The 24,827-nt window shown below is 35.8% G+C and overlaps 1 protein-coding gene across 1 annotated transcript in view; it reads right to left on the bottom strand.

The window, feature by feature from the left end:
- LOC128988882 (GMP synthase [glutamine-hydrolyzing]) overlaps positions 1-23,080 on the bottom strand; it is a 30,441-nt gene extending 7,361 nt beyond the window's left edge. The window contains exons 1-11 of the mRNA XM_054410627.1: positions 22,977-23,080; positions 19,118-19,138; positions 16,398-16,630; positions 15,448-15,542; positions 13,886-14,003; positions 12,506-12,659; positions 10,533-10,676; positions 7,992-8,157; positions 6,920-7,077; positions 4,141-4,356; positions 2,302-2,481 (exon numbers count right to left, since the gene is read on the bottom strand). Of these exons, the coding sequence (XP_054266602.1) occupies positions 2,302-2,481; positions 4,141-4,356; positions 6,920-7,077; positions 7,992-8,157; positions 10,533-10,676; positions 12,506-12,659; positions 13,886-14,003; positions 15,448-15,542; positions 16,398-16,630; positions 19,118-19,138; positions 22,977-22,982 (1,491 nt within the window). The 5' untranslated portion in view covers positions 22,983-23,080. The remainder of the gene's footprint in view (positions 1-2,301; positions 2,482-4,140; positions 4,357-6,919; positions 7,078-7,991; positions 8,158-10,532; positions 10,677-12,505; positions 12,660-13,885; positions 14,004-15,447; positions 15,543-16,397; positions 16,631-19,117; positions 19,139-22,976) is intronic.
- Between the last annotated feature and the right edge of the window lie 1,747 nt (positions 23,081-24,827).

Here is a 24,827-nt window from a genome sequence, read left to right as displayed (position 1 = left end):
ATTATTCCCCCCAACAGATATATAACGCTGACGAAACCGGCCTAAATTTTAGAGCACTGCCAACTAAAAGCTTGGCCTCTAAATCAGAAAGTCGTGCTCCTGGTTTTAAAATGTGTAAGGACCGAGTAACCATTATGGCTTGTTCCAATGCTGCTGGTAACCATAAGCTTCCTCTTATGATGATAGGCAAAGCTGCTAAGCCTCGAGCCTTCAAGCATATAAACATGAAGTCACTTCCAGTGTATTACAGGAACCAGAAGAGAGGCTGGATGGACGGGAAACTGTTTAAAGAATGGTTCCATGACCAATTCGTACCATCTGTTAAACGGTTTAGCCAAGAAAATGACATTCCCCCACGTGCTATTCTTTTGCTAGATAATGCACCGTCCCACCCAGATGTCGACGAACTAACATGTGGCGAAATAAAGGCAGCCTTTTTACCTCCAAATGTGACGCCATTATTGCAACCAATGGACCAGGGGGTTTTGCAGGCTCTGAAGCTTAAGTATCGCAAACACTTTTTAAAGTCCCTAATTGAAGATGATACAATTCCCTTGGTTCAAAAAATTAAACAAATGAACGTAAAGGATGTTGTGTATTGGGCAGCTGAATCTTGGGAAAATATGACAACTGGGGCGATAAGAAAATCGTGGAAAAAGTTGTGGAAATCGTTAGATTTTGAAGAAACCCCTACCGAAAATGACCCAGTTAACTTATTACCAATGATTCGAAACATTCCCGGTTGTGAAAACGCGGAGGAAGAGGACGTGGATGAATGGATGGCGGCAGACGGTACTAGTGCAGAGACTCTGACTGACGATGACATCGTAGCAGCAGTGACGCAAGATCATGTTCAGGGAGACGAGGGGGAGGGTAGTGATGACGAGCCAGGGGGCGGGGGAGGAGAGGAGAAAGTGACACACAATGAGGCAGCTGCAGCGCTTGACCTTGCCCTTCGCTACTTAGAACAACAGTCTACTGCCACGCCTGCAGATGTGATGTTCATGAGAAAATGGCGGAACTACGCGGCAAAAAACAGACTTACTAAACTGCAGCAAATGACAATGCGGGACTTCATGTCCAATAACAAGTAGGCCTAACCAAAGTTAATTTTTCAGTACGGTATGTGCAATATTTCTTACAAAATAATTCTTTGTTTTATTTGTTTTTTATTACGATTTGTAAATTTAAACTTTACGTAATAAACAAACCATTGTATTCCTTAATTGATTACTCTGTTTATACTTTATTTCAAGATGTTTTACCTTTCCCATTGTATTTTATATAGTGCAAATTTATTAAAATTAATATCGGGAACGTGTTTGGATTAAGCGGACGTTCGGATTAACCGTGTTCGGATTAGCGGGACTCAAGTGTATATATATATGAATTTGAACGGATGGTGTTTTTGGCCTCTAGTGACCTCAAAACGAAAAAAAAATCGGTCCCGCGTCCAGGTCTTACCATGAGTACTACGGTAATAGCTTATTCCCTATATGGGAAATTCGCTAAAAATGTATTGAAAGTATTGAACTGAAAAAAAAGTATGGTTAATAACTGCCTGACCATCACGTAGTGGGTTTTGTGTTTCCTGTATCAGAATAGACTCTTTCCCTTTAAGGTAAGCTTACTGTTCTCTTAAACATTTTTTTATGTCAATGGGTTATTTTATAGGCTAATCCATTTTAGAGTTTAATAATGTGAGCAATTTTATTATCCACACCATCTGTCCTAATTAATTGCAAAATTTTCCGTACCGGTAGTGGTAACAAACTTTACTGTATAGCAAAGCTGAAACTCTATAGTCCGGCAATCAAAAGAATTAACTGGATAAAATAGAAGTTCTTATTTGGAGTTATTGATGCCAAAATTTATTAATTCCAGATACTAATTGAAATTTTTGTTAATTTACTAAAATGTAACTGGTAGGATTTGATACTATAGTTGGTAAGATACTACACCAACCCCTGCTTGGGGTCACAGGAACATTATTGTTTTCCACGATCCCGCCCAAATCATGAACAATTGCCCAGTCGCGTGGACAATATCAACGTCTTCCGTGAACACAGCAAATTCTGATCATATTCTGTGGATGTGTAACTATCATCATCCTCTCCCACAGTCACAGAAACGTTATCGTAGTCATCCGCAATCGCGGAAGCATGGATTTTTCAATCATGCGATCTTTATAAGCATGTCGGGTAACTGTAACGGCATTGACTCTTGACAATCGATTCTCGTTACTGATACCTATGTACAAGAACCAGTGGTTTTGAGAATCAATACAACCCTAGTTCTTACCTTTTGCACCATAAGATCGTAGTCTGCTATGATTTTAACAACAACTTGTGTTTCCGCAAAGTCCCGTTCCATGTAAGGTTCTTCACCACACAATACCCTGATGGCGAGGCCTGGACCAGGGAACGGATGTCTCATTACCATCTCTGTAGGCAATCCCAGATCTCGTCCTAGCTTGCGCACCTTCATAACACACACATTCTAAATGACTGTTATAAAAGAAGATTAACAAAATTTTTGCCAAAAGGTTTACCATCTACAAAGGCCTAGATAAAAATAACAAACCATAATCTAACCACCACAGTAAACCTCAATCACTGTTCATAGTATTTTATTAGCATTGTTAAAATCCAGGAATTTCAAATCATAAATCCAGAAAAAAACTCAAATTGTAAAAATGTAATTCAAGTACAGTTTTCATAAAATACTATATATAATCTAGAGTGAAATTTGATTGTCGCTATGATTTACTTTAGTTTGAATGGTTAAAAAACCTATGATCGATTATTAAAACTGTTTACGGCAAAATCACAGTGTTAACTATTTAAGAAATAATTAAAATAATATGTATTGACTTTTTACTAGAATGATTCACAACATAGCAACCACAAACATAAACAATAATAATAATTAGTGATGGTCGGATCCGGCTATCGGACTACCAGATCCGCCAGATCCTAGCTAGAACCGGCACCCGATCGGATCCAAAAAATTCCAGATCTTGGGCTGGATCCGGTTTTGATGGATTCGATTTTGTTCAGATTTTCCCTGATCTTTTTTACTAACAAAAAGCTGTCTGTATCCATGTACAAGACCGATTTTTACTAACACAACGCTGTCTGTATCCATGTACAAGACTATCTATGACTGTATACAAGAAGACTATCTGTGTCTGTGTACAAGAAGACTAATGTCAATGTCACAGTATTACGACGTCAAATCTCTATGGTTAGTCAATGTCACATTACTGTATATTACGACGTCAAATCTCTATGGTTAGTCAATGTCACAGTACTGTATATTACGTCGTCAATAATCTCTATGGTTAGGCAATGTTACAGTGCTGTATATTCCCGACGTCAATAATCTCTATGGTTAGGCAATGTTAGAGTGCTGTATATTGCTGACGTCAATAACCTCTACGGTTAGTCAATGTCACAGTACTGTATATTACGACGTCAATAATCTCTATGGTTAGTCAATGTTACAGTACTGTATATTACGACGTCAATAATCTCTATGGTTAGGCAATGTTACAGTACTGTATATTGCCGACATCAATAACCTCTACGGTTAGTCAATGTAACAGTACTGTATATTACGACGTCAATAATCTCTAGGGGTCTGCGGGTCAGACTTTTTTAGTTCGGGTAGGGTCGGGCCGGGCCGATAATTTTGGCCCTCGGGTCTCGGACCAAAATCGGGTCGGGCTAGAAATCATTAATTACCGGATTTTTTTAAGTTATAAAAATCTGTGTTTATAATATTAATTGATAGTAAAATATGAAAAAAGTTGTATTCATGTATATTATTTCATTTTCATATCTTGTATAGAGCTTGGGAGTTGTAAAAAATCAACTCCTACTTTTTGCCATGGTCGAGTTGGAATTTCATGAGGTTTTAAGGGTTCTTTTTCTTTGTGAGGATGCATACTTCTGACAAGGCCAGCATTTTTCCGCTACAATAGCAAGCAAGATGGAAGATACCCACATCCTAACAAAATCCCACCCAAATGACCAAAATGAAAATTTTTTTGGGACTTTGAACATGCTTATTAGAAAATCTTCTTATCAGCCACTCGGCTTCCCTTTAAAATATAACTTTTTATTACGCTTAGTTTACCTCGTCTTTGTGAAAGTCCTTGAGCGGTTCGATGACCTGGCCAGCTTCCCTGAGGCTACGTATCAGCTGACTGTCATTGTGATGGGTCTTGATGGTGTCAGCTTTGTTGCTGACCAGGTGAGATGCTGACTCTATCAGATCAGGCCTCAGTGTGCCCTGAGCCAACAGCACTTCCTCAGCATTCAGCTTCAACTGGCTGATCACCTCATTGGCTACCTGTGAACAGCATGTGATTAGTGATGCTGACCAGGGGAGATGCTGACTATCAGATCAGGCCTCAGTGTGCCCTGAGCCAGCAGCACTTCCTCAGCATTCAGCTTCAACTGGCTGATCACCTCATTGGCTACCTGTGAACAGCATGTGATTAGTGATGCTGACCAGGGGAGAAGCTGACTATCAGATCAGGCCTCAGTGTGCCCTGAGCCAGCAGAACTTCCTCAGCATTCAGCTTCAACTGGCTGATCACCTCATTGGCTACCTGTGAACAGCATGTGATTAGTGATGCTGACCAGGGGAGAAGCTGACTATCAGATCAGGCCTCAGTGTGCCCTGAGCCAGCAGCACTTCCTCAGCATTCAGCTTCAACTGGCTGATCACCTCATTGGCTACCTGTGAACAGCATGTGATTAGTGATGCTGACCAGGGGAGAAGCTGACTATCAGATCAGGCCTCAGTGTGCCCTGAGCCAACAGCACTTCCTCAGCATTCAGCTTCAACTGGCTGATCACCTCATTGGCTACCTGTGAACAGCATGTGATTAGTGATGCTGACCAGGGGAGAAGCTGACTATCAGATCAGGCCTCAGTGTGCCCTGAGCCAACAGCACTTCCTCAGCATTCAGCTTCAACTGGCTGATCACCTCATTGGCTACCTGTGAACAGCATGTGATTAGTGATGCTGACCAGGGGAGATGCTGACTATCAGATCAGGTATCAATGTGCCCTGAGCCAGCAGCACTTCCTCAGCATTCAGCTTGTCTGCTCTTCACAGCTCACACATCGACGGCTTTTGTGAAATGATAAGTGATAATTTTTGTTGATAGTGAGTGAAAAAATGTTGACCCGTTCAAGGAAAAAAGTTAAGAAATAAAAGTTTTTTAAATGTGGTTGTTTTATTATTCTGTATTTCAAATATACTCGTATCCTCATTTATGAATGTGTTTTTAGCTAAACTTAGTGACTTATTTTCATAGTTTAACAAATGTTGAAGATATAAGTAGTGAGAAAATGTCATTGTACACGGTTCTAATTAATAAATGTTATCTTTTTGGTAGGCCGACTCACTGATCTTTTTTGAATTTTTTTATTAATTTCAATTGTTATTTTTAATTTGACATCTATTTATTGAAAGCAATAATGTATCAAATTGACAACAAACACTGATTATCAACTTTTTTGGTTCGTCCTGGTCCTAAGAATGAACCGGAAGTATTGAAAGCCAACAATATAAAATTGGAAGTCAGGGGAGACAAAGGATAGGATAAGCAGGATTACATTTAGAAATGTAGGCATTCCACTTCACTACAGAAACACAGAAGAAAAGAAAACACAAAAGAAACACTGGATATTTTATGGCCACTGGCCTTTTCTCAACATTGAGAGTCACATTAGATGAGAAAGGGGCCAGTGGCCTCGAAATATCCTGTTGTTTTTTCTTTTGTGTTTTCTTCTGTGTTCCTGTAGTGAAGTGGGATGCCTGGATTTCTAAAGGTAAGCCTGCTTATCCTATCCTTTGTCTCCCTTATTCTCAGGCAATAAGCTCTTTCTATTTAAACCTAAAGTGGAAATTAAGTTACCGTACATCATAAAATAAACTGGAAACTCAATTTGATTTAATACAGGTCAACAATAATAACGATTGCTTTGGTATAGGCTTATTCTAATTGTTAGTGAAGTCTGGATTTCTTTAGTCCAGCCATAAAATTGGCAGTTTCCATCAGCAGGAGGTTAGATCCTCTTGTTCATCATTTTTTTAGTAGGTACATATTTTTACTTTAACCTTTTTTTTTAAGGTAACAGTCCATTACAGAAACACATGTAAATAATTTTGAAAGAAAATCATGCTGTGCTGCATCGAATCTAATCGCATCGATTCAAATCAAAGTTCTTTGAATCGAAGAGAAAAAAAATGCTGCCTTGCACACCACTGGCAAATAAATTATTAGGCCTATTCTTTTTTTAGCCCGAACAAATCTCTGACACGACCCGGTCTTTTGGGCCTTTTGTTGGCCCAACCCGACCCGAAAAATTTGGGGACCCGCAGACCCCTAGTTATTTATTATCTCTTATTTATAACAATAGCATTTTTGAGTTTTATATTTTAGTATTGTAGCTATCATGTGGTGATAATTAACGTTTAAATAATAAGTACCGGTACTAAAAAATACGTAAAGTAGATGATGGAACCGATGGACCTAAGAACCAACAATTTTCCAACGGTTCTCGGTCCCAGTTATTTCCCCAAGAACCGCTGGAACCATCGTCTTTTGGAACCGACACATCACTACCATCCAGAATTGTCAACACACCCAAAACAAAAATTTAAAGTAATGAACTTTAGGCCCAGTTTTGGTACTAGTAAAATTATAAATTACAACAAAAAACTCTTCACTTTACAAAACTCCCACATAGTTGCAATGGAGTAATCACTTGAACTACTCATAGGCCTACAAAATTAATCACTTGAAATACTCATAGGCCTACAAAATTTATCAATTGAACTACTCATAGGCCTACAAAATTATTAAACAACTCATTCCTCAAGCAGATAAAAAGCTAACCTCAACAAAGACGTCGCCAATGATCTTGCGCTTCTCCTCGGGGTTGGCAGTCATGCAGAGCATTTTGGTGACTCTGGTCCTGTTGTTGGGCTCCTTGGTGTTGGTGTCTACAGGCACTGACGTCGTACCATGGAGGAACTGGTGGCTTGCGTTGATTACTACATCACACATACAGTAATTACAATGCACACATTGTGCTGCAATGCTGCAGTCATGTCAATAAGTTATGCTATTTATAGGGATGGACAGGTCCCGATTTTCAGGACGGGATTACATTTGATTTGGGAATTTTTCGGGACGGGATTTGGTCCTATCGCAGGTCTATTTTCTCTGCGGTCAAGACACGATCGTCAAAATGACTCGCATTCTGGGCGCGATCGTCGAATTACTTGCATTAACGTCGGGATCGTCAGTGTATGACTCTGCAGTCACGGCACGATCGTCGAAACGACTCTGCGATTATGGTGCGATCGTGGTAATGACTCGCGGTCACGGCATTAAGGTCGGCATAATTCGCCGGTCTCAGTGCAATCGTCAAAATGACTCGGTGGTCATGGCGGGATCGTCAAAATGACTTTGCCTCCTGGATTCGTAGAACTATCGTGAAAATCTCTCACGATAGCGGTCTAATCGTCACTCACGAAGCAGCAAAATCGCCAACAATCGGATCGAATCCCGTCCCAAAAAATTCCTGAATCAAATGTAATCCCGTCCATCCCTAGTCAAAAGACACCGGTTACTAGATTGTGCCGGATTTTAGAGTGTCTACTGTACAAGCATACATACAAGCAAACATTACTCATCTAAGAGTAGGCCCTAAATAAATCAGCTGATCCAATCACCAAAGCATTAAAGTTGAAATTAAGTGAGGAAGTAAATCAATTATTTTTAAAAACCACTGAAATGTGAGGGATTTGTTTTTTTTGTTTTTTTTTTCAATGTAGTGGGTAAAATAAGCTTAAAAATGATACCTCATTTATAAAAATTAATGAAGTGGCCTATTAGGAAAGTTATGGCGTACCGACAAAAAAAAACATTTTAGAAACAATAATAATCTAGATAGTGTTAGTACCTTGTACATTTATGCCTTGTTTCTTCAGCAGCTGTTCCACGGTCTGACTCTCGTTTTTACGCATGAACCCATTGTCTATGTGTAACGCGATGATATCTGTGTCTGGCAGAGCTTTCTTGAGCAGCACTGCACACACTGTTGAGTCTACTCCTCCGCTGATCATAAGCTGCAAGAAACATCACAATCCCATAAAATATATTGCAGCCAAACTGGTATGAAGATTGATGAATGTATCTAACTTTGATTAAATTTTTTGTTAATTCCCCATATAGGGAATAAGCTATTACCGCGCTATGAGAACGCTCTGTTGTATCCATTAGATTTTTGAACTCATTAAGCCCTTTAGGTCACCTCATAAACCCATGATAAAAAGAACTCAGTTACTAACTGAACTAAGAAGAATGATCAAGTTGATGAGAAACGTAATCAGGGTTCAAGATTGGTTGTATCTCTCTTGGGCACCTACACTATCAAGTAGTGTATTTGGCTAACTCTGGTCAAACTGTCATATAAAGCAATTGTTTGTAGGTAATCTTTTCGGACTGACTAAGAAGGAATTTCCCTTAAAAGTTACCGTTGACTTTAAATAAGGCACTGGACATACGCTACCGAAGGAAGGATTGTACGTGCCAAACCATGTTTTTTTTTACAAATCCAGATGTTTTTGAAGCTTTGTCCGTGTGCTTTTTTAGTGAAATCTCCCAACCAACTACCATGATCACGGCAAAATGATTTGCACAGTAACTGATAAAACAAACCAACTCTTTATTTTACAATTCCCGGTTTCGGGTTTCCAACCCATCCCTAGTTTCATATAATCTGACTTATAGTCCAAGAATTTTAGGAATAAAACTGCCATTCGACCTAACAAATTCGGACTAAGTGGAAACTTTGCACAGTTGTTTAGTAAACCTAAATAAATAAAATATCAAAAGTCCCCATGAGTCCCGGCTGTGCTTCAGCCGCCATCTTGGAAAATGGCGGCCAATTTTAACTTTTTTGACAATATTTCACAAACTATTGGTATTAGAGAATTTTTGTAAATACAAAAGTTAAAGAACGTCTAAAAATACATCTTTTTTATATTACAAGGCTCTATCTCTAACGGTTATTGAGATAAATAATACTTGGCAAACTTATTTATTTCATACTAAGCTAATGATATTTAACTCAAATACACACCTTCATTACTCTCCCCATAACAGTAAACCTAGTACTTGTTAAATTTAAAGTTGCCGTATTTAAATAGGGAATCTATCTTACATTTTTAGGAAGTATTTTAGTAATTAGCAATAGTTTTCCCGTATTAGTATTAAAGTTTAAAGTCCAATCACTATCTTTTCACTACTACCTACATGGTAGGCCTACTTATTACTCCCAGTATAATTATTTTGTCGGTGAATATTAGGAAATTCAACCTTAAAATCTAGACTAAATGCGGCTGAGACACAGCCGAAATTTGTGGGGACTTTTGCCATTTTCATCAACTAGGCTTACTGTGCGTTTAACTGTGGAAAATTTCAGTTTAGTCCGGATTTTAAGGTTCAATTTCCTAATATTTACTGACAAAATAATTATACCGGGAGTAACAACGTACCGTAAGGTTTGAGTAGTTACATAGTAGTGACAAGATAGTAAGTGAGCTTTAAATCATAATACTAATAAGAAAAAATTATTGTTAATATGATTAACAAATGAATATCCATTTGCCTGACTGGATTTTTACTAAAAATATATCCTAAATATGTAAGATATATATTCCCTATTTAAATAACTTTAAATTTAACGAGTACTAGGTTTACTGCTATAGGGAGGGTACTGAAGTGTGTATTTATGTTAAATATTAATAGCTCATTATAAAATAAATATATTTGCCAAGTTTCATCAAAATGTATCCATAAATAAGCAAACTGCAACAATTTTATTTTCCTCCATAAGAATAATGTGGGAATTTTAAATTTAATGATAACTTTTATTATTTATCTCAATAACCGTTAGAGATAGAGCAAACTTTCTAATATAAAAAAGATGTATTTTTAGACGTTCTTTAACCTTTGTATTTACAAAAATTCTCTAATACCAATAGTTTGTGAAATATTGTCAAAAAAGTGAAAATTGGCTGCCATTTTCCAAGATGGCGGCTGAAGCACAGCAGGAATTTATGGGGACTTTTGATATTTTATTTATTTGGGCTTACTAAACAACTGTGCAAAGTTTCCACTTAGACCGAATTTTTTAGGTCGATTTTCCTAATATTCTTCCACTATTAATAGGTACTTCTCTGACTAATTTCAAAATGTTATTGAGACTTGCCATGGAGAATGAGTTACACAAAAATACCATAATACAGTGTCTATAAATCTGTAATGGTCAGAATCAACTGGTAAGCTCTTACATCAAATTTGCACCAAGCAAGTATATTTTCTAAAAACTAAAAGTGATTTTTAAACTGGCCATTTCAGGTTCAATGAACTCTTGTTCGGAAATCGTCACACTTATCATCTAAGATCCCATACGTTTAGTTACAGCTACTTCGCTTACCAGAACTTTGTTGGTGCCAACGCTCTCGCGTATGTATTGAATACATGAGGCCTCTCTACACTCCAGTGTGTAGTTGGGTGTAAGACCAGCCACGTCAAACAGAAACGTCCTCAACATAGACTGGCCATTGACTGTTAGGTCCACCTGTCATATATTGTCAATCACTTTTACAATATAATATGCAACAATTGTCTTTGGACACTGTAAGGATACTTCTCAATATACAGGGTGGCTGAAAAGTAACTTACACCCCCCTCCCCCTTAACTTTTCAACCATTTGAGATATTTGAAATCTGTTTGCAGCAACCTTCTAAGATATGAGGGTCTACAATAATTATGGTCAATTTTGAACATTTTGCTCTTACGGGTAGCAGGGGTAGAGGGTAGCTCAATATTTTCAAATGACAAGTATAGTCGAGTTTGCTATCATTTTACAGGTCTTTACGAAACATAACAATTGACTTAAAGAAAACCAAAATCGGCCCACTTATAAGAAAATGGCGCCCTAAAACATTTCATACCCAAATAACCATGAGGGTAGCTGAAAATTAACTTGCACCCCATTAAACATTAAATTTTTAACGATTTGAGATATTTTAAATCGGTTTGCGGCAACTTGTTTGGATATGAAGGGCTACAATAATTGGTCAGTTTTGAAAATTTTGCCCTTAGGGTAGCGAGGGTAGGGGGTAGCTCAAAATTTTCAAACAGCAAGTATAGTTGAGTTTGGTATCATTTTACAAGTCTTGACGAAACATAACAATTAACATAAAGAAAAAAGAAATCAGACCACTAAAATAAAAATGGATATGTTGTGAAGGTGTCCTTTAGGGATGTGCGAAGCAGCAAAAAAATTTTGATTTGAAGCAACCAAGCAACGATTCAATTCAGAAGGTTTTCAATTTGAATCGATGCAACTCGATTCGAAGCAATACGGCATTTTACTATTCATACTTGTCAATGATTGGAGTGAAATAACCAGAGGCAAATTAAAATTTACCACACAAAGTAATGAAAATGTTTGTTGATGTGGTGTTAGGCCTATTCATACATATGACAAAATAAAATTAATTTTAGGGTGGAAAAATATTTATTTTCAATCATATAATGGAAGAACCTGTATTGCTGGAAATGTCAGTGAGCTGCTTTACTTGCCTATTTATAATTTTTACTTTCAGAATCATATTGTTAAGCATGTTACCTATTCTTGAATATTGATGTAACAAATAAAGATATGTTTTTGTGTAAACAAATAAAAACATTTGCAAGATTTATACTGTAACTTTCAATTGGCACAAATTAATAAAATGAGAGGATAGAATCAGACCTACAAACTACAAGGAATACATAGGAGACAAAACAAATACCAAGTTTATCAGTCTAAAACAATTGCTAGTTAAGTATCAAGTAACAATTTTTCAGACCTGTGTTATTTTTAGAATGATTTTGGAGTGACTTGTTTTTGCTATTACAGTAGTTTAGGCTACTACACTTAACAATACTTATTGTCATTTGCAATGTCAAAACAAATAATTATAAAACAATTAATGAAATATTTACAAGCAAAGAATTCATTAAATAAGAACCGCTTCACAAAGGAAACGCAACATCAACACGCTCCTGTATTGCGTTGACTTTCTGTAAGGGTTTTTCGTATATGGATTGGATACTGACTCACTCATGAATCGAATTGTTTTTTGATCACCACTGAATCGAATCACGATTCAATGCATCAAATCAAATCAGAATTTTAATGCATTTTTGATGCAACGCACACCCCTAGTATTCTTAAAACAATACCAACTTGAGATCATTTATATAAACCACATCTGACTTATTGGTGAAACAGTTAATCTGTGCAAAAAAGTACACACTTATCTGTCGAGTACAGTATCTAAATGCTTAAATTTTTACTTTTTCATGCTTGAAATTCATAAAAAAAAACACTATTATTCATGAAAAACCAAACAAACCTCAGGATGGAACTGAAGACCGTACAATCTCAACTTGTCGTTGGCGATGCCTGCGACAAAATTGCGAGACTGGGCAATCACCCGAAAAGTCTCTGCAACCTTCTCAATGCTGTCACCATGTGTTAACAGTACTATCTGTGACTTATCTAGGCCCCTGCAAATGATATATTCTTTAGCTGTTATGTCGGTTCCACAAGACGGTTTTCGATACCAACGGTACTTAAAGAAATAACTGGGACCAAGAATCGTTAAAAAAATTCTCGGTTTTTCAGTCCGAAGGTTCCATTAACTATAGTCCAGGGGTTGAGTGAGCACGGAAAGCCTGACACAATTTTATTTTTGATTGTTGTTATAGGCACTATGGTTTTCATGAAAACTATTTGTTGTCACCCCCCAGCGTGGTCGACAGTAGCACAGTTTTGTATTTAGATATTTATCGTTAAAACCTACATTTTTAAGCAAAAATTGTCAATTTTCTTCTCCTCCAAGGGTGAGTAAGGGCGAGTTCTTCTACTGGCCCACAAGGAGTAAGAAGAAAATATTTAATGTAAGCATAGGTTGATATGCACATCGAATATTATATATGCCGGATTACTGAGAGTCTACTGTATAGGCCTATATCAACTAATTATCTTTACAAAACTAAATCTATATTATTAACTCTTTAAGAGATTTTTTAAAATTAAAAATAAAACTAAAACTACTGCCAAGAGATTAGAACAAACATTGGTGATTCAACTTTTATTTCACGGCTGAACAATTAGCTGGGGCCTAATAAATTTTCAAAATAAAACATTGAGAAATATATAGACTAACACTTGAAGATATAACATGGAGACTTAAACAGGAGATCAGGAAATGTTATTCAAAACAATGACTATAGTCATGAGCAGTAAGAGAATTTGGAGGCTTGATCATGTACATAAAAAGAATAAAGGTGCAAAAAAAAGTACGAAAAAGCCAAATGCAAAGGGGTTGCTCAATGGAAATAACAAGATTAGAATGGAATGTTACAGAATATCAATATATCACAGGGGACATGGGATTTGGTGGTTATGTCAATGGGTTTTTTATTTCAAGGTAAATCTGTAGGGCTAATTACAGGGGGTGTTTGTAGAAATGAATTCAAGTGCAGGTAGGATACCTGATAAGAGTCAAGGGGTTTATGGATGGCCTGCAAAAAAGTTCTGGTTCACACAAACATATCAATCTATTATGAAGAAGTCCTACTCTAGGACAAAATACTGATGATGTATTTGTGTTCTTTTTGTGTAACTAAAAGCCCTCAGACTTTTAATTTTATGACAAACCAGTAAACTCTTTTCATTGACAGAATCAATGGCATAAACTTGGAATAAAATATATGTGACATTGGCTTACTTAAATAATATACACTTAGGATCAACATCTATAGCAAACTGTCCATCTTCTCTTCCATCTTTCCTTATAACTTGCCCTCCAAACTCTTTATTCATCATCTGCATTCCATAACAAATACCTGAAAACAAACCAGGGTTCTTTTACTAAAAGCGTCATGATCATTTCTGACACAAAAACAACCTGATATTCCTGTCCTAAAAAGTTTAATTTAAATCCTGTCCAAAAGCTAAAATTAGATATTTAAAGGACTAGGACTGCTCTCTTTTAACCATTACATTTACTGCCTTGAACAAAAGCAGGAACGACTCTAGGCCAACATCCATCAACTTCATAAATGTGAGTTCAAACCATAATATATGTTTCTCTATCATGTATTTTTATAAGGGGTCTGCGTTGTACAGAAAAAGTAGGTATGGTACGGTTCTGGCCTAATTACCGCCATCACCGCATTTTATGCGGTACAAATTCAGTTCGCTACAGACTATTATAACAATACAATACGAATACATTCAATTTAATTTAGTAGTCAACAGGTAGTTGGTTAGTTCAGAGCACATAAAAGGTTTATCAGATGTTTGTTTACAATTTTCATAATTTATTAATAGGGTAATGATGCAATAAAAAACCCCAAACTGTATGTATGGGCTCACAGTTTTCTCAATTAGTTCAAATCCATCCTAGCTTTATATATGGATGGTTTAAATACAATTCTAAGAATAAAACGGCAAAAATACTGGTAGCCGCGTACCGTACCAATTTTGTACCTAGAACGGAGGTACAAAATATTGTACCATACCGACCTTAAATTTTCTGTAACCCAGACCCCAAATTTTTATGTGTTTGTGTAGTTTATTTGTATGTTAAAACTAATGGCAATTAACCACATCATAGTGTTATTTTGTTTTAATATTAGTGAAGTGCCACCAAAACGTAAATAAACAGGCTATCAACACTAAATTAGCTGCTTCTCAGATGGGGTTTACCAGATTCTTTTGTAGCGGTTAGATCGCGGTTAGCAAATTGATGGTGATTTGTTCGATTTATTGACTATTACGACATAACTATTCGTGTTGGAAACAATGACTGAACCCTTAGGCCCGCACATTGGAGTGAGGCGAGGTGAAGGCAAGCCTCGGCTGATTCTGTAATACACAGGTTTATATGGAGCACCGCACATTGAGCATAGGCTGCGTGCAGCAGGCCTCCGCGGCATTGTATCTGGAATACAGTGCATTGGTTTTCTAGTGTTTTGTAAGTGAAAGATATAGTAATGGAGCATTTAATTCAGATGGTAATTTTAACATCACCTTGTGCTATATGACTAATGTCACTTTCAATCTCATCAAACTATTCTTTGTTCACACAAAAATATTCTCTAAAATACCGTTCTGGCAGTTCAGTAGTTAAAAAATGCTCTCCATGGCTTAATCTTTTTTTATGTAGTCACATGTCCAAAACATTTCAGTTGTGGAGCTTGAGCTCCACACTTTGACATCTGGCTTAGGGCTAATGTGGACTACCCCATTTAACCATGTGTTTTCCGAGTTATTCACACCACATACCTAGGACTGGAACTCCTATCCTGAATATATCTGCATCATATCTGGGAGCATCCTCTGCATATACAGAGCTTGGACCCCCTGATATAATTATAGCCCTGAAACATTAAAAATTTACATTATTATTTTAAACTAGCTGTTGGCCCGTCCTACATACCCATGCACGAACCGATGCATCAAATCGCACAGATTTTTTTATATGCTCCCTGATTTTCGAAGTGTTTTGCTTACTTTTCTATAGACCTCTTAAGCTCGAGTGTCTAAACTTTTTTCCCCGACAGTAGTTACATATAGGTCTATTACTGTAAGAAACACCATTGGCAGCTGACTAAACAGTTCAATGACTTTTCATAGTTTAATACTTTAATACTTTTTGATGAAATGGCGACCATACTAAGTAGGTATTTTGAGCTAAGTATGAATGGAGATGAGTGTAGGATGAGTGGCGCAATCTTGTAGTCTTGTTAGTGACTAAGGCCGACATGTTCCTTAGACACAGTTGTTAATTAATAGCCCATACAGCTAATGGCAACTAAGGGACCTACAGTTTATAGTGGAATCCGAACCACATTCTCACCTTGGTATATACGAATTGGTCAAATTATCAGGATAGTACTGCGGATAGTCGTAGTACTCACTTGTGCATAGTAGACAGTAAAATTAACTTAGTTAACAGAACAACTTCCTCCTGCTTGAACTCTAAAAAAAACACTGATTAATGATCACCAGAAAATTCATGGCTCAGACAATTTATATCCCTCCGTAAAAAATTTAAAAAATCTAGGCAGTTTTTTAAATACTGTAGACGTTTTCGGGAGATTGGGGATAGACGGAAGCAGTAACCACTTTTGACCATCATTTGACACCTGAAGGTTTCTACCAGGTTCCTGAATTAATAATCTTAAACAAATATTATAAATCAAATGACAACCTAGCTATCCCCTCTGACTCACTTGTAGCCTTTCTCCTTGAGTGTGAATGCAGGTGTGTCTAGAGGCAGTATCTCACTCTCCACACACAACTCGCGCACCTTCCTGTCGATGACTTTGCCGTACTGTGCACCAGCGTCCAGTATAGCCACCCTGTCCCAGCCGCCCGTTGGCGCGCCGCCGTTGGCTCGGTGGTTTGCGTCAGCCATCGTAACATCAGTCATGCCTCCTCCTCCCCGCCAACACTGCAACACCCACTGCTACCTTCAACACTAATACAGATCACCATTGACTTATACGGACCAGCCAATGTTTTCTTCCACTAGAACAAAGATGAATTTGTCACTCACGGATAGTGCTACTATCAAAATTATACTTTTTCTCTTAATTTATTGGTGATTTGATAAAAAAATATATGTCACATAGAAGATGTAGTTTTAAGAAGTGATACCTAATATTTTTGTTAAATATGTTTAATATTTACCAAAACTTACTAACACATTTCAAATTAATATGTATGAACCTTTCTTGAACAGTTAATATTTCTAATTTTATGAGGAAAGAACTTATCACTGAGTTTTATTTTCAATTTTAAAAATTCACATGAGTGTTATTAATACTACCTGATTACAGTACTATCGTGTGAGTTGTGAATGCTATTTTGCTATTTATCACTTAGTTTTTACTCTATATTAAGCAAGGTGAGTCTTGTTCCAACAGATGCCGATGGTCTGTCAACTGATGTTGAAATACCAGCCTTGCATGTAGGTTTAGAGTATGTTGTCATTTTATTACTTGGCTTGGTCAAGTACTTGACATCAGCAAATTCTGTACAAAACAAGCTATAACACGTAGGAATGAGATAGCTTCTATTCTTCATTGTCAAAGAAACCACCCCAAAAAATAACATAGGCCTACATAATTTTAACTTTAATATTTTATCTTGAATTCAAAACAATTCAATTTAATTTATTCATCAGGATAAATCACAATACAGAGGCTGAAGATCAGCAATGAATATGCGACATGTCAATAAAAATCATGCATTATGAATAATTTACACATATTATGAATATCTATATAAAAGAGGAAGTATGTATGTATATACCCTATGGACTCCGAAACCGCTTGACAGATACTGATAGTAATGAAACATACAGGCATTATTATTATTAAGCATTATTCAAGGATGGTTTGTGTAAAGTTTGATGCAGATTCATCAAAAGAGCTCCGCCCCAGAGTGTTTTAAGGGGTTGAATGTCAAACTTTTAGAACTACAATGTTTACAAATAAATAAAATTTAAAAGCAGATGTTTACTTTCACCAACTGTTTTGTAAGTTTGAATAATCATAAAATTCTGTATTAGTTGGCCTGTCCTATGTACAGGAATCGAATAGTCGATTAAAACTAAACATAGGTCAGAACAGCAAGTTTACACACATAAAGAGGAATTCTGACAGTTTTAATTGGGAAAATTGTCCCTTCAACAAATGTCACGTGACCACCTATTTCTTTTATCCAATTATAGGCCAACAACACGATATGATATGCATTTTAAATCCGATAATTTTAAAAGTTGATTTTATCTTCTTTCCACCATGCATAGCCTGCCCACCGGAGCCTTTTACTTTCAGTAAGCACTCCTATATTTGGGTGTTTATACATTTCTCTTATCTCTCTGTTCTTTCGTATCTCAACCTCCGTGGTTTTGAACTGGTCAGGATATTTTTTCTGCACTCTCATTCTCAAACCCAGCAATTAGAGTTTTCGGTTCTTTGGTCAGTGGCTAAGTTTCTGAACCATACAATACTACTGGGATAGTTATGGTATGGTATAGGCCTAAATCGATTTTGGTTTCTACTGACACCCTGCAGCTTATTGAACAGTTTTCTAGTGACCTACTACTACACCAGTTTACATTTTCATTACTAACCAAAATGTTGTTATGCCGATGATATATACACACTCGAACATCAAGAAAAAGAAGTACCGTATCCTAAGAAGTCAAGTGTAACCTAAATTACCTAAGCAATAGTTCGCTAAAAAAAAAAATCCCTAACATGAGTTCAAATTTCAAACAGATTATATTTACGTCGAAACTTGATTATACACATTTAAATGTTTGGAATATGGAGTTCAAAATTAGGCTACACATTTCCTGTAAACGCAAACATCGTAAAAATATGTAATACCGACGATCAATATTAGTGTAAACACTTGTAACGTTGTAACGTAAATATTTTAATGAAAGTTTGAAACAGCTGTTAGTTATAAAACAAATTACATTGAAACAATCTTAAAATGAGCATGTCAGCTGCTAGACTTTTCTTTAAATAAAACTTAATATCTAAAGAACCTAAACGCTAAACTAAAATTATAGCTTCAACATTCCCTGCCTTTTAAAGTTATCTTTCCTTCAACACATCATTAAAACCTGTCAAGTGGTTGATTCAGAATCTTAAAATAAAAAATCCTGTCACGTTGTAGTTCATAATATTTCTCGTTTGTATAGCAAGTCAAGAATATGCACAATTCAAATAATTAAATAGGAATGGCTAAAAAAAATGGAATGACATCAAATTAATTTTTTTGCACAAGCATGCGCTTTTAATTTAAACATTCCTCCATAACATGTATACAACTTGTGATGTAACTATGCCCTTTAAACAATGTGCATTATAATAGACAGTAAAACTTGTACATTTATTAATAACGAATACAGTTTTGTGGATAGGCTACTTACATTTACTAATGCAGTAGTATGCTGAAACAAAAGTTATTTCTGTTAGTCTAATGTGGAAAATCAAAAGAAACAAGTTCAAGGTTGGACAGTGGTCTACTGAGAGAGCACATGTGGTTCACCAACCTTTATATAAGATATGGTTTATATAACACAACTTGGCCTTGGAGATCAAAGGACCAGTTCTGCTTTTATATAAATAGCATATTTTTTAATATTAATAGTTTACACATAATAAATATGTACAAAGTTGACAGGATAAAAATGAATTATATCAAAAGGACAAAGTGCAATCAATTTTTCTAATAGTTTCTTTTTAAAATTATTTAAACTCAAAGAATGGTCTGTGAAATAATAGGACAATTTGTTGTAGAGTTGTATGCATTTATAATAAGGCCCATTGTGGAACAAAGCTAATCTGTGGCTTGGACTTTCCAAAAGTTGTTTATGTCTTGTTTCATAATTAAGTATGAGTTTTTTTTACAGTTTTCAAATAAATAAATTTTGTTTTTAATGGAAAGTGCCAAGTGTAAAATATAAAAATCAGAAGGGTCAAAAGTTTAATTTTTTTCAAACTGGATCTACATGATTTTCTTGAGCAGAATGACTCTGATGTAATTTTTTTGTTGTTTAAAGATATATTTGCTGGAAGGTGAATTTGCCCACCACAAAAAACTGTAAGACATAATTAATTGATAATAAATAACCATGGTATTACTAATATCACTGTCTTGTCATCAAAAATTCTTCTAATAATTCAGATATGAAATATAGATTTATCTAGTTTATCATATAAATGGTCAAAGTGGTTATTCTATTTTAAATTATCTTGAACTGTTTGTCCCAGAAAATCTACTTATTTGCAGACAGGAAGGTCAATGTTAGTGTTGGAAACTGCAAAAATTAATTCTTTTGACCTGTTTGATGAGGCGAAAAATTCTAGCCTAATATTTTAGTCTTGGCACGATTTAAGCTAAGACCTTTCTTGCTCAACCAGAAACTTATGTTTTGACCAGAGGAAGAGTTATTAAGTGCCAATTCATTTTTGACTTAACCTTTGACTATTGCTGTTGTCATCTGCAAATAAAATTAAATCTGAATAATAAGTATCTGATAAGTACGATCTGAAATTAAATCTGACTTTCGATCATGTGAGTTTTAATGGGCATAACGATTGACTCGGTTGTAATTTTACAACAACGATGACTTCATTCAATTTCTCATACTATCGAGGCACGATTTATCGTTCCTTGGCACTTTTGGGATGAAAATTTATAATTTTTACCAATTTTTATTCTTGCGCACTACGCTTCGCCCCTGCGGCAAGCCTGGCACTTTTAAGACATACCTAGTAAAAAACTTTGGCACTTTTCAGAAAGTACCAAAATAAATTTCTGGCACCCAAAGGGTTAGGACAATATTGTATGTTTTGTGTTTTTTGTTAACGTTTTGTCTGTTCTATGTTATAGTGCAGTGTTTCCCAACCTTTTTCCGTTCAGGGCACACTAACTCACGTTTGTAGTCACGGCACACTTGTCTACAAAAATATCGTTGGTTGAAATTACATTTAGTAAGTGCATAAAAAACTCTTTTTTTCAATTACACCTTACCCCGTAAAACCTGTTTTTTACTAGTAAATATATAAACAGGGTGATAAAAAAGTCTGGAAACGGCTTAATAACTTTTTAACTAAATCCGTTAGAAAATTCAAACCTTTCACTTCAACTTACATATGTATAAAAACTACTTTTTCCAAGCATTTTCATTTTTTTACCTCTACCAGGGGACGACCCCCGAAGGAGTAGGTACATAATCTTTAAAGTAAGCATAGGTTAATATGCACATCATTTTAAAGGGTTAGTCAAGTGGAGTTCATTGTCGGAAACCGCGTCTCAAAAGGTTTATCCGTTACAAAATGGCGGCTGTTCAAAGTTCTTGTGGAATATACCTGCACAGGCCTTAGTATTGATAAATACTCGTATTAAACATTAGTGTGAGAGCTGAAATTGTATTTTAAAGTCCACTAGTTAGTAACTTTTTTCAGTCTTCAAAACAAATTTAACCGGGTTTCAGATTTCCCGGCTAATGTTGACTACGAGTATTTACCATTACTAAGGCATGTGCAGGTATATTCCGCAAGAACTTTGGACTGCCGCCATTTTGTAACGGATGAACCTTTTTTGACACGGTTTCTGGCAATGAACTCCACTTGAACAGACCTTTAAAACGATGTGCATATCAGCCTATGCTTACGTTAAAGATTACGTACCTACTTCTCATGGGCCGTCCCCTGGTGAAGGTACAAAAATGGTAATGCTTGCAAAAAGTAGTTTTCCTACATATAAGTATATGTAGGAAAACTACTTTTTGCAAGCATTATATCTGATAATAAATAAATTATGTAATAAGGTGTTACTATATTTTGTATAGTAAAAGATTCTTATTTCTTATCAGATAGCTGTGGTGATGTGAAAGGTTTGAATTTTCTAACGAATTTAATTAAAAAGATATTAAACCGTTTCCAGACTTTTTTGTCACCCTGTATGTGTAGCCTATAAAGGTGGGTTTACCAAGGTAAAAAATATAAAACTCACATTTGTTATCCAACATATGTGCATTATTTAGTTTTTATTAAATGGAAAGTTTTAAATAATAATTAAACAATAAGCTTGATTAAAATGTATGAATTTACCAATAATGAGTAAGAAATGTTTAATAAACCCTGATTCAGTTCTAGTGGGAAACTTGTGCTTGACGTTTGTTCATTAAAAAGTTTCTTTCTTGGACCAATGGTTGACAAGCAGACTCTCATATCGTCTTCCAAAGACTTTAGTTGAGAACAGGTTTTGGTCTTGATTGCGTTAATTGATGAGAATGCAGCTTCACAAATGTACGAAGTAGAAAAGGGCAATATTACTTTCATGGCCTTCTTTGAAATTAACGGATACCTACTCCTTTAGCAAAGGAATCAAAAAAGATGAAATATCAATATTAACTTTGGTTTTCTTCAGTTTTGATTCTGCTTCCGCATCTTCAACTAATTTGGAGTACTGTAGCTTTAAACCACGATCATTTTTCAAGTTGATCAGCTCACTCTCTTCATCAGTCGTAAACAATGCAGTCTTGTAAGCAGCTTCAATGAAAGGATTTCTCACCCAGTCCATTGAGGAAATATCAAGGGATGAGAAGTACTTTTTTATATTTCCTTCAAACAGACGCAGACTTTTCAAAATTAGCTCGGAAAAAGTTTAGTCCTTCAGGGAAACTAGAGCTGCTGAGAATTGTCTGCAAGTGCAGACAACTTAAACTTCTTCTTGCCGGGCAAATTATGATTCAAAAGCATAGGCCTACAGAAATAAGCAAGAGCTAATCTCAAACCTGATCTTGTTAAATTTTCAAGTTTAATCTCAATAATTAAAACTTTAAATGCAATATTCAAGTGAAATAGATATCAAAGTTCAGTTAGCAATTGTTCAATAGTGCTGAAGAAGTTACATCACGTTACTAGTTCAAATAATAAATCAACATGCTTTATTCTGGTAGGTACTGTAGTAAGTACGGTAATTATCGTTTTATTTTAATCGTAAATGAAAAATGAATTATTTTGCCTGCTTCAATATGTTCTAAAACACTCACTGTTACATTAAATTGTTACTGGTTGACCGGATGCTTTCAATTAAACAACTTTTAATAAATAAACCACTATTATCTTGAGAAAACCGTCAATAGCACTTGTTCTAATATAGTGCTTATAGGCCTAAAGCAAATATAACCTAACACAGCCAGTAGAGGATGGATCAAACAAAGTACAGTGAAAACAAGTAGGCCTATCAGTCTTATTATAAACAGTAAAACTACATACCTCCATTCACAACCTAAATATGTTAGTGGATTAAAAGAAACATTAAATAAGCATATACAGAACAACCAGCTCAACGGCTAACTTGATATTAGTCCAGTGGTGCAAGCAAATGGACATTGTTCTAACCCAAAATTAGAAACCAAACAGCGGTTGAGGGGGGACACTAAATTTAGAACCAAACAACTTGTAATGCCAAAAACAGCTGATGAACATGCATTTCATATCAAAGGATAGCAGTTCATTCCTCAATCCTCTTTCTCCTCAATCCCTTTCTCTTTTAACTGGCTAACACATTAATCTATCCAATAAATTACTCTTAAAGTAAAAAATTGAAATATAACTTAATTTTTATGTACCTAGATGCAGGAACTGGGTGCAGATGTGTCTTTTATAAATGACTAGCAGAGTACCGTCCTTCATACGGGGTTGGCATATAAGTATAAAATGCTTATTGCTGTTATGGAAGAGGACATGGTTTAACCCTCCAACTGGACTACACATATAATAGTCGTGGAACGTGGTTTCTGTAGGGCAGCGAATATGATAGTCCCGTTTTGCAAGGTTTTGGTTAACTCCAAATAAATGGTTAAGAACGATTGTAAAATGGAATAATTTTTATTCCGTTAGAAAAATAAGGTTCTAAACTTGCACTTTGTTACATAGCTTTACCTCACAAAGGGATCACTGTAATTGAGCACTAAAGTGAACAAAAATTTCGAGCAAAGTCAATTGCACCATGTATGTGTCACAAAACTGCCAAACAGGATATTTAAAAAAATCATAACAAGGGATATTTTTTGTCTACAAAGAAACAGGCAGTACCACTGCAATAAGGAAGACATTTCCTGTATTATGGTTTAAAAATCATTACAATATAATTAGGTACATATGATCCTACAACAATATAAACAAACAATCAAATTTTACTTGTTCGTTAAGTGGCAGAGCGACTATAATAGTCGCAGTCATAAAACGCATTATATTCACTGAAATATATAATTATCCATATGATAACGTATCTCATTCAAAAGTTTAAGAAATTCTGTGCATTCTGGTGTTTATTTGTTTTAGGTTGCACCACTGGTGCAGACTTTTTTACTTTAGTGAATATTTGTCTAACTAACTAACCTCAATCTCTGTTGACCAACAACTAAAAAAGTCGAGTTTAGGTGTGATTTTACTTAAGTAGAGGTAGGTATTAGTTTACATTGTGATTATAAGTTGTAAATTTGTAAATGTTTGGTTTGGATATTATTTGTTGTGCCTTGACTGAAATGTGAAATTACTTTTAGAAACTTGAGAAACTTTACCAAACACCGAATATCACAAGCATGACTGTGACTTTGAATAATATTTATCTATAAGTATAAAAGAGGATGTTTGTATATATATTTGTTTGTTTGTTTGTTTGTTTGTTTGTTTGACAGTGATAAACTCAGACACCGCTGAACCGATTGCCACGAAACTTGGTACATACGTGTAAGAATGTCATGGAATAGGTTTATACACCATCAATTTCGTGATCCGTCCAATCGGCTCCGCCCCAGTGGCTCTGGAGTTTCCCATGTTAACCTTATGAGAAATGGAATTAATGAATCTTAACAGCTGTTTCAATTAAACAAGTTGGTTCTGTTCTATGATGTTCAATAGCATTAAAGTTACAAGGATTACCAACAGGGTGCAGCACTATTATTTCTTTTACATTTATGACAACAGCTAATTTGCAACCAAAAGGTGAGTGAGCGTAGCGAACGAACTTCAACCTGGAGGCGAGTTAGCGTAGCGAACGAGCTCCAACCTAAAGGTGAGTGAGCGTAGCGAACGAGCTCCAACCTAAAGGTGAGTGAGCGT

The sequence above is a fragment of the Macrosteles quadrilineatus genome, unplaced genomic scaffold (assembly GCF_028750875.1).
Source record: "Macrosteles quadrilineatus isolate MER2022 unplaced genomic scaffold, UCM_ALF_1.0 Scaffold_3__2_contigs__length_128488019, whole genome shotgun sequence".
In the NCBI taxonomy this organism is placed as follows: domain Eukaryota; kingdom Metazoa; phylum Arthropoda; class Insecta; order Hemiptera; family Cicadellidae; genus Macrosteles; species Macrosteles quadrilineatus.
Note: the sequence above shows the minus strand (reverse complement) of the source record. Positions and strands in the feature narration are given on the sequence as shown.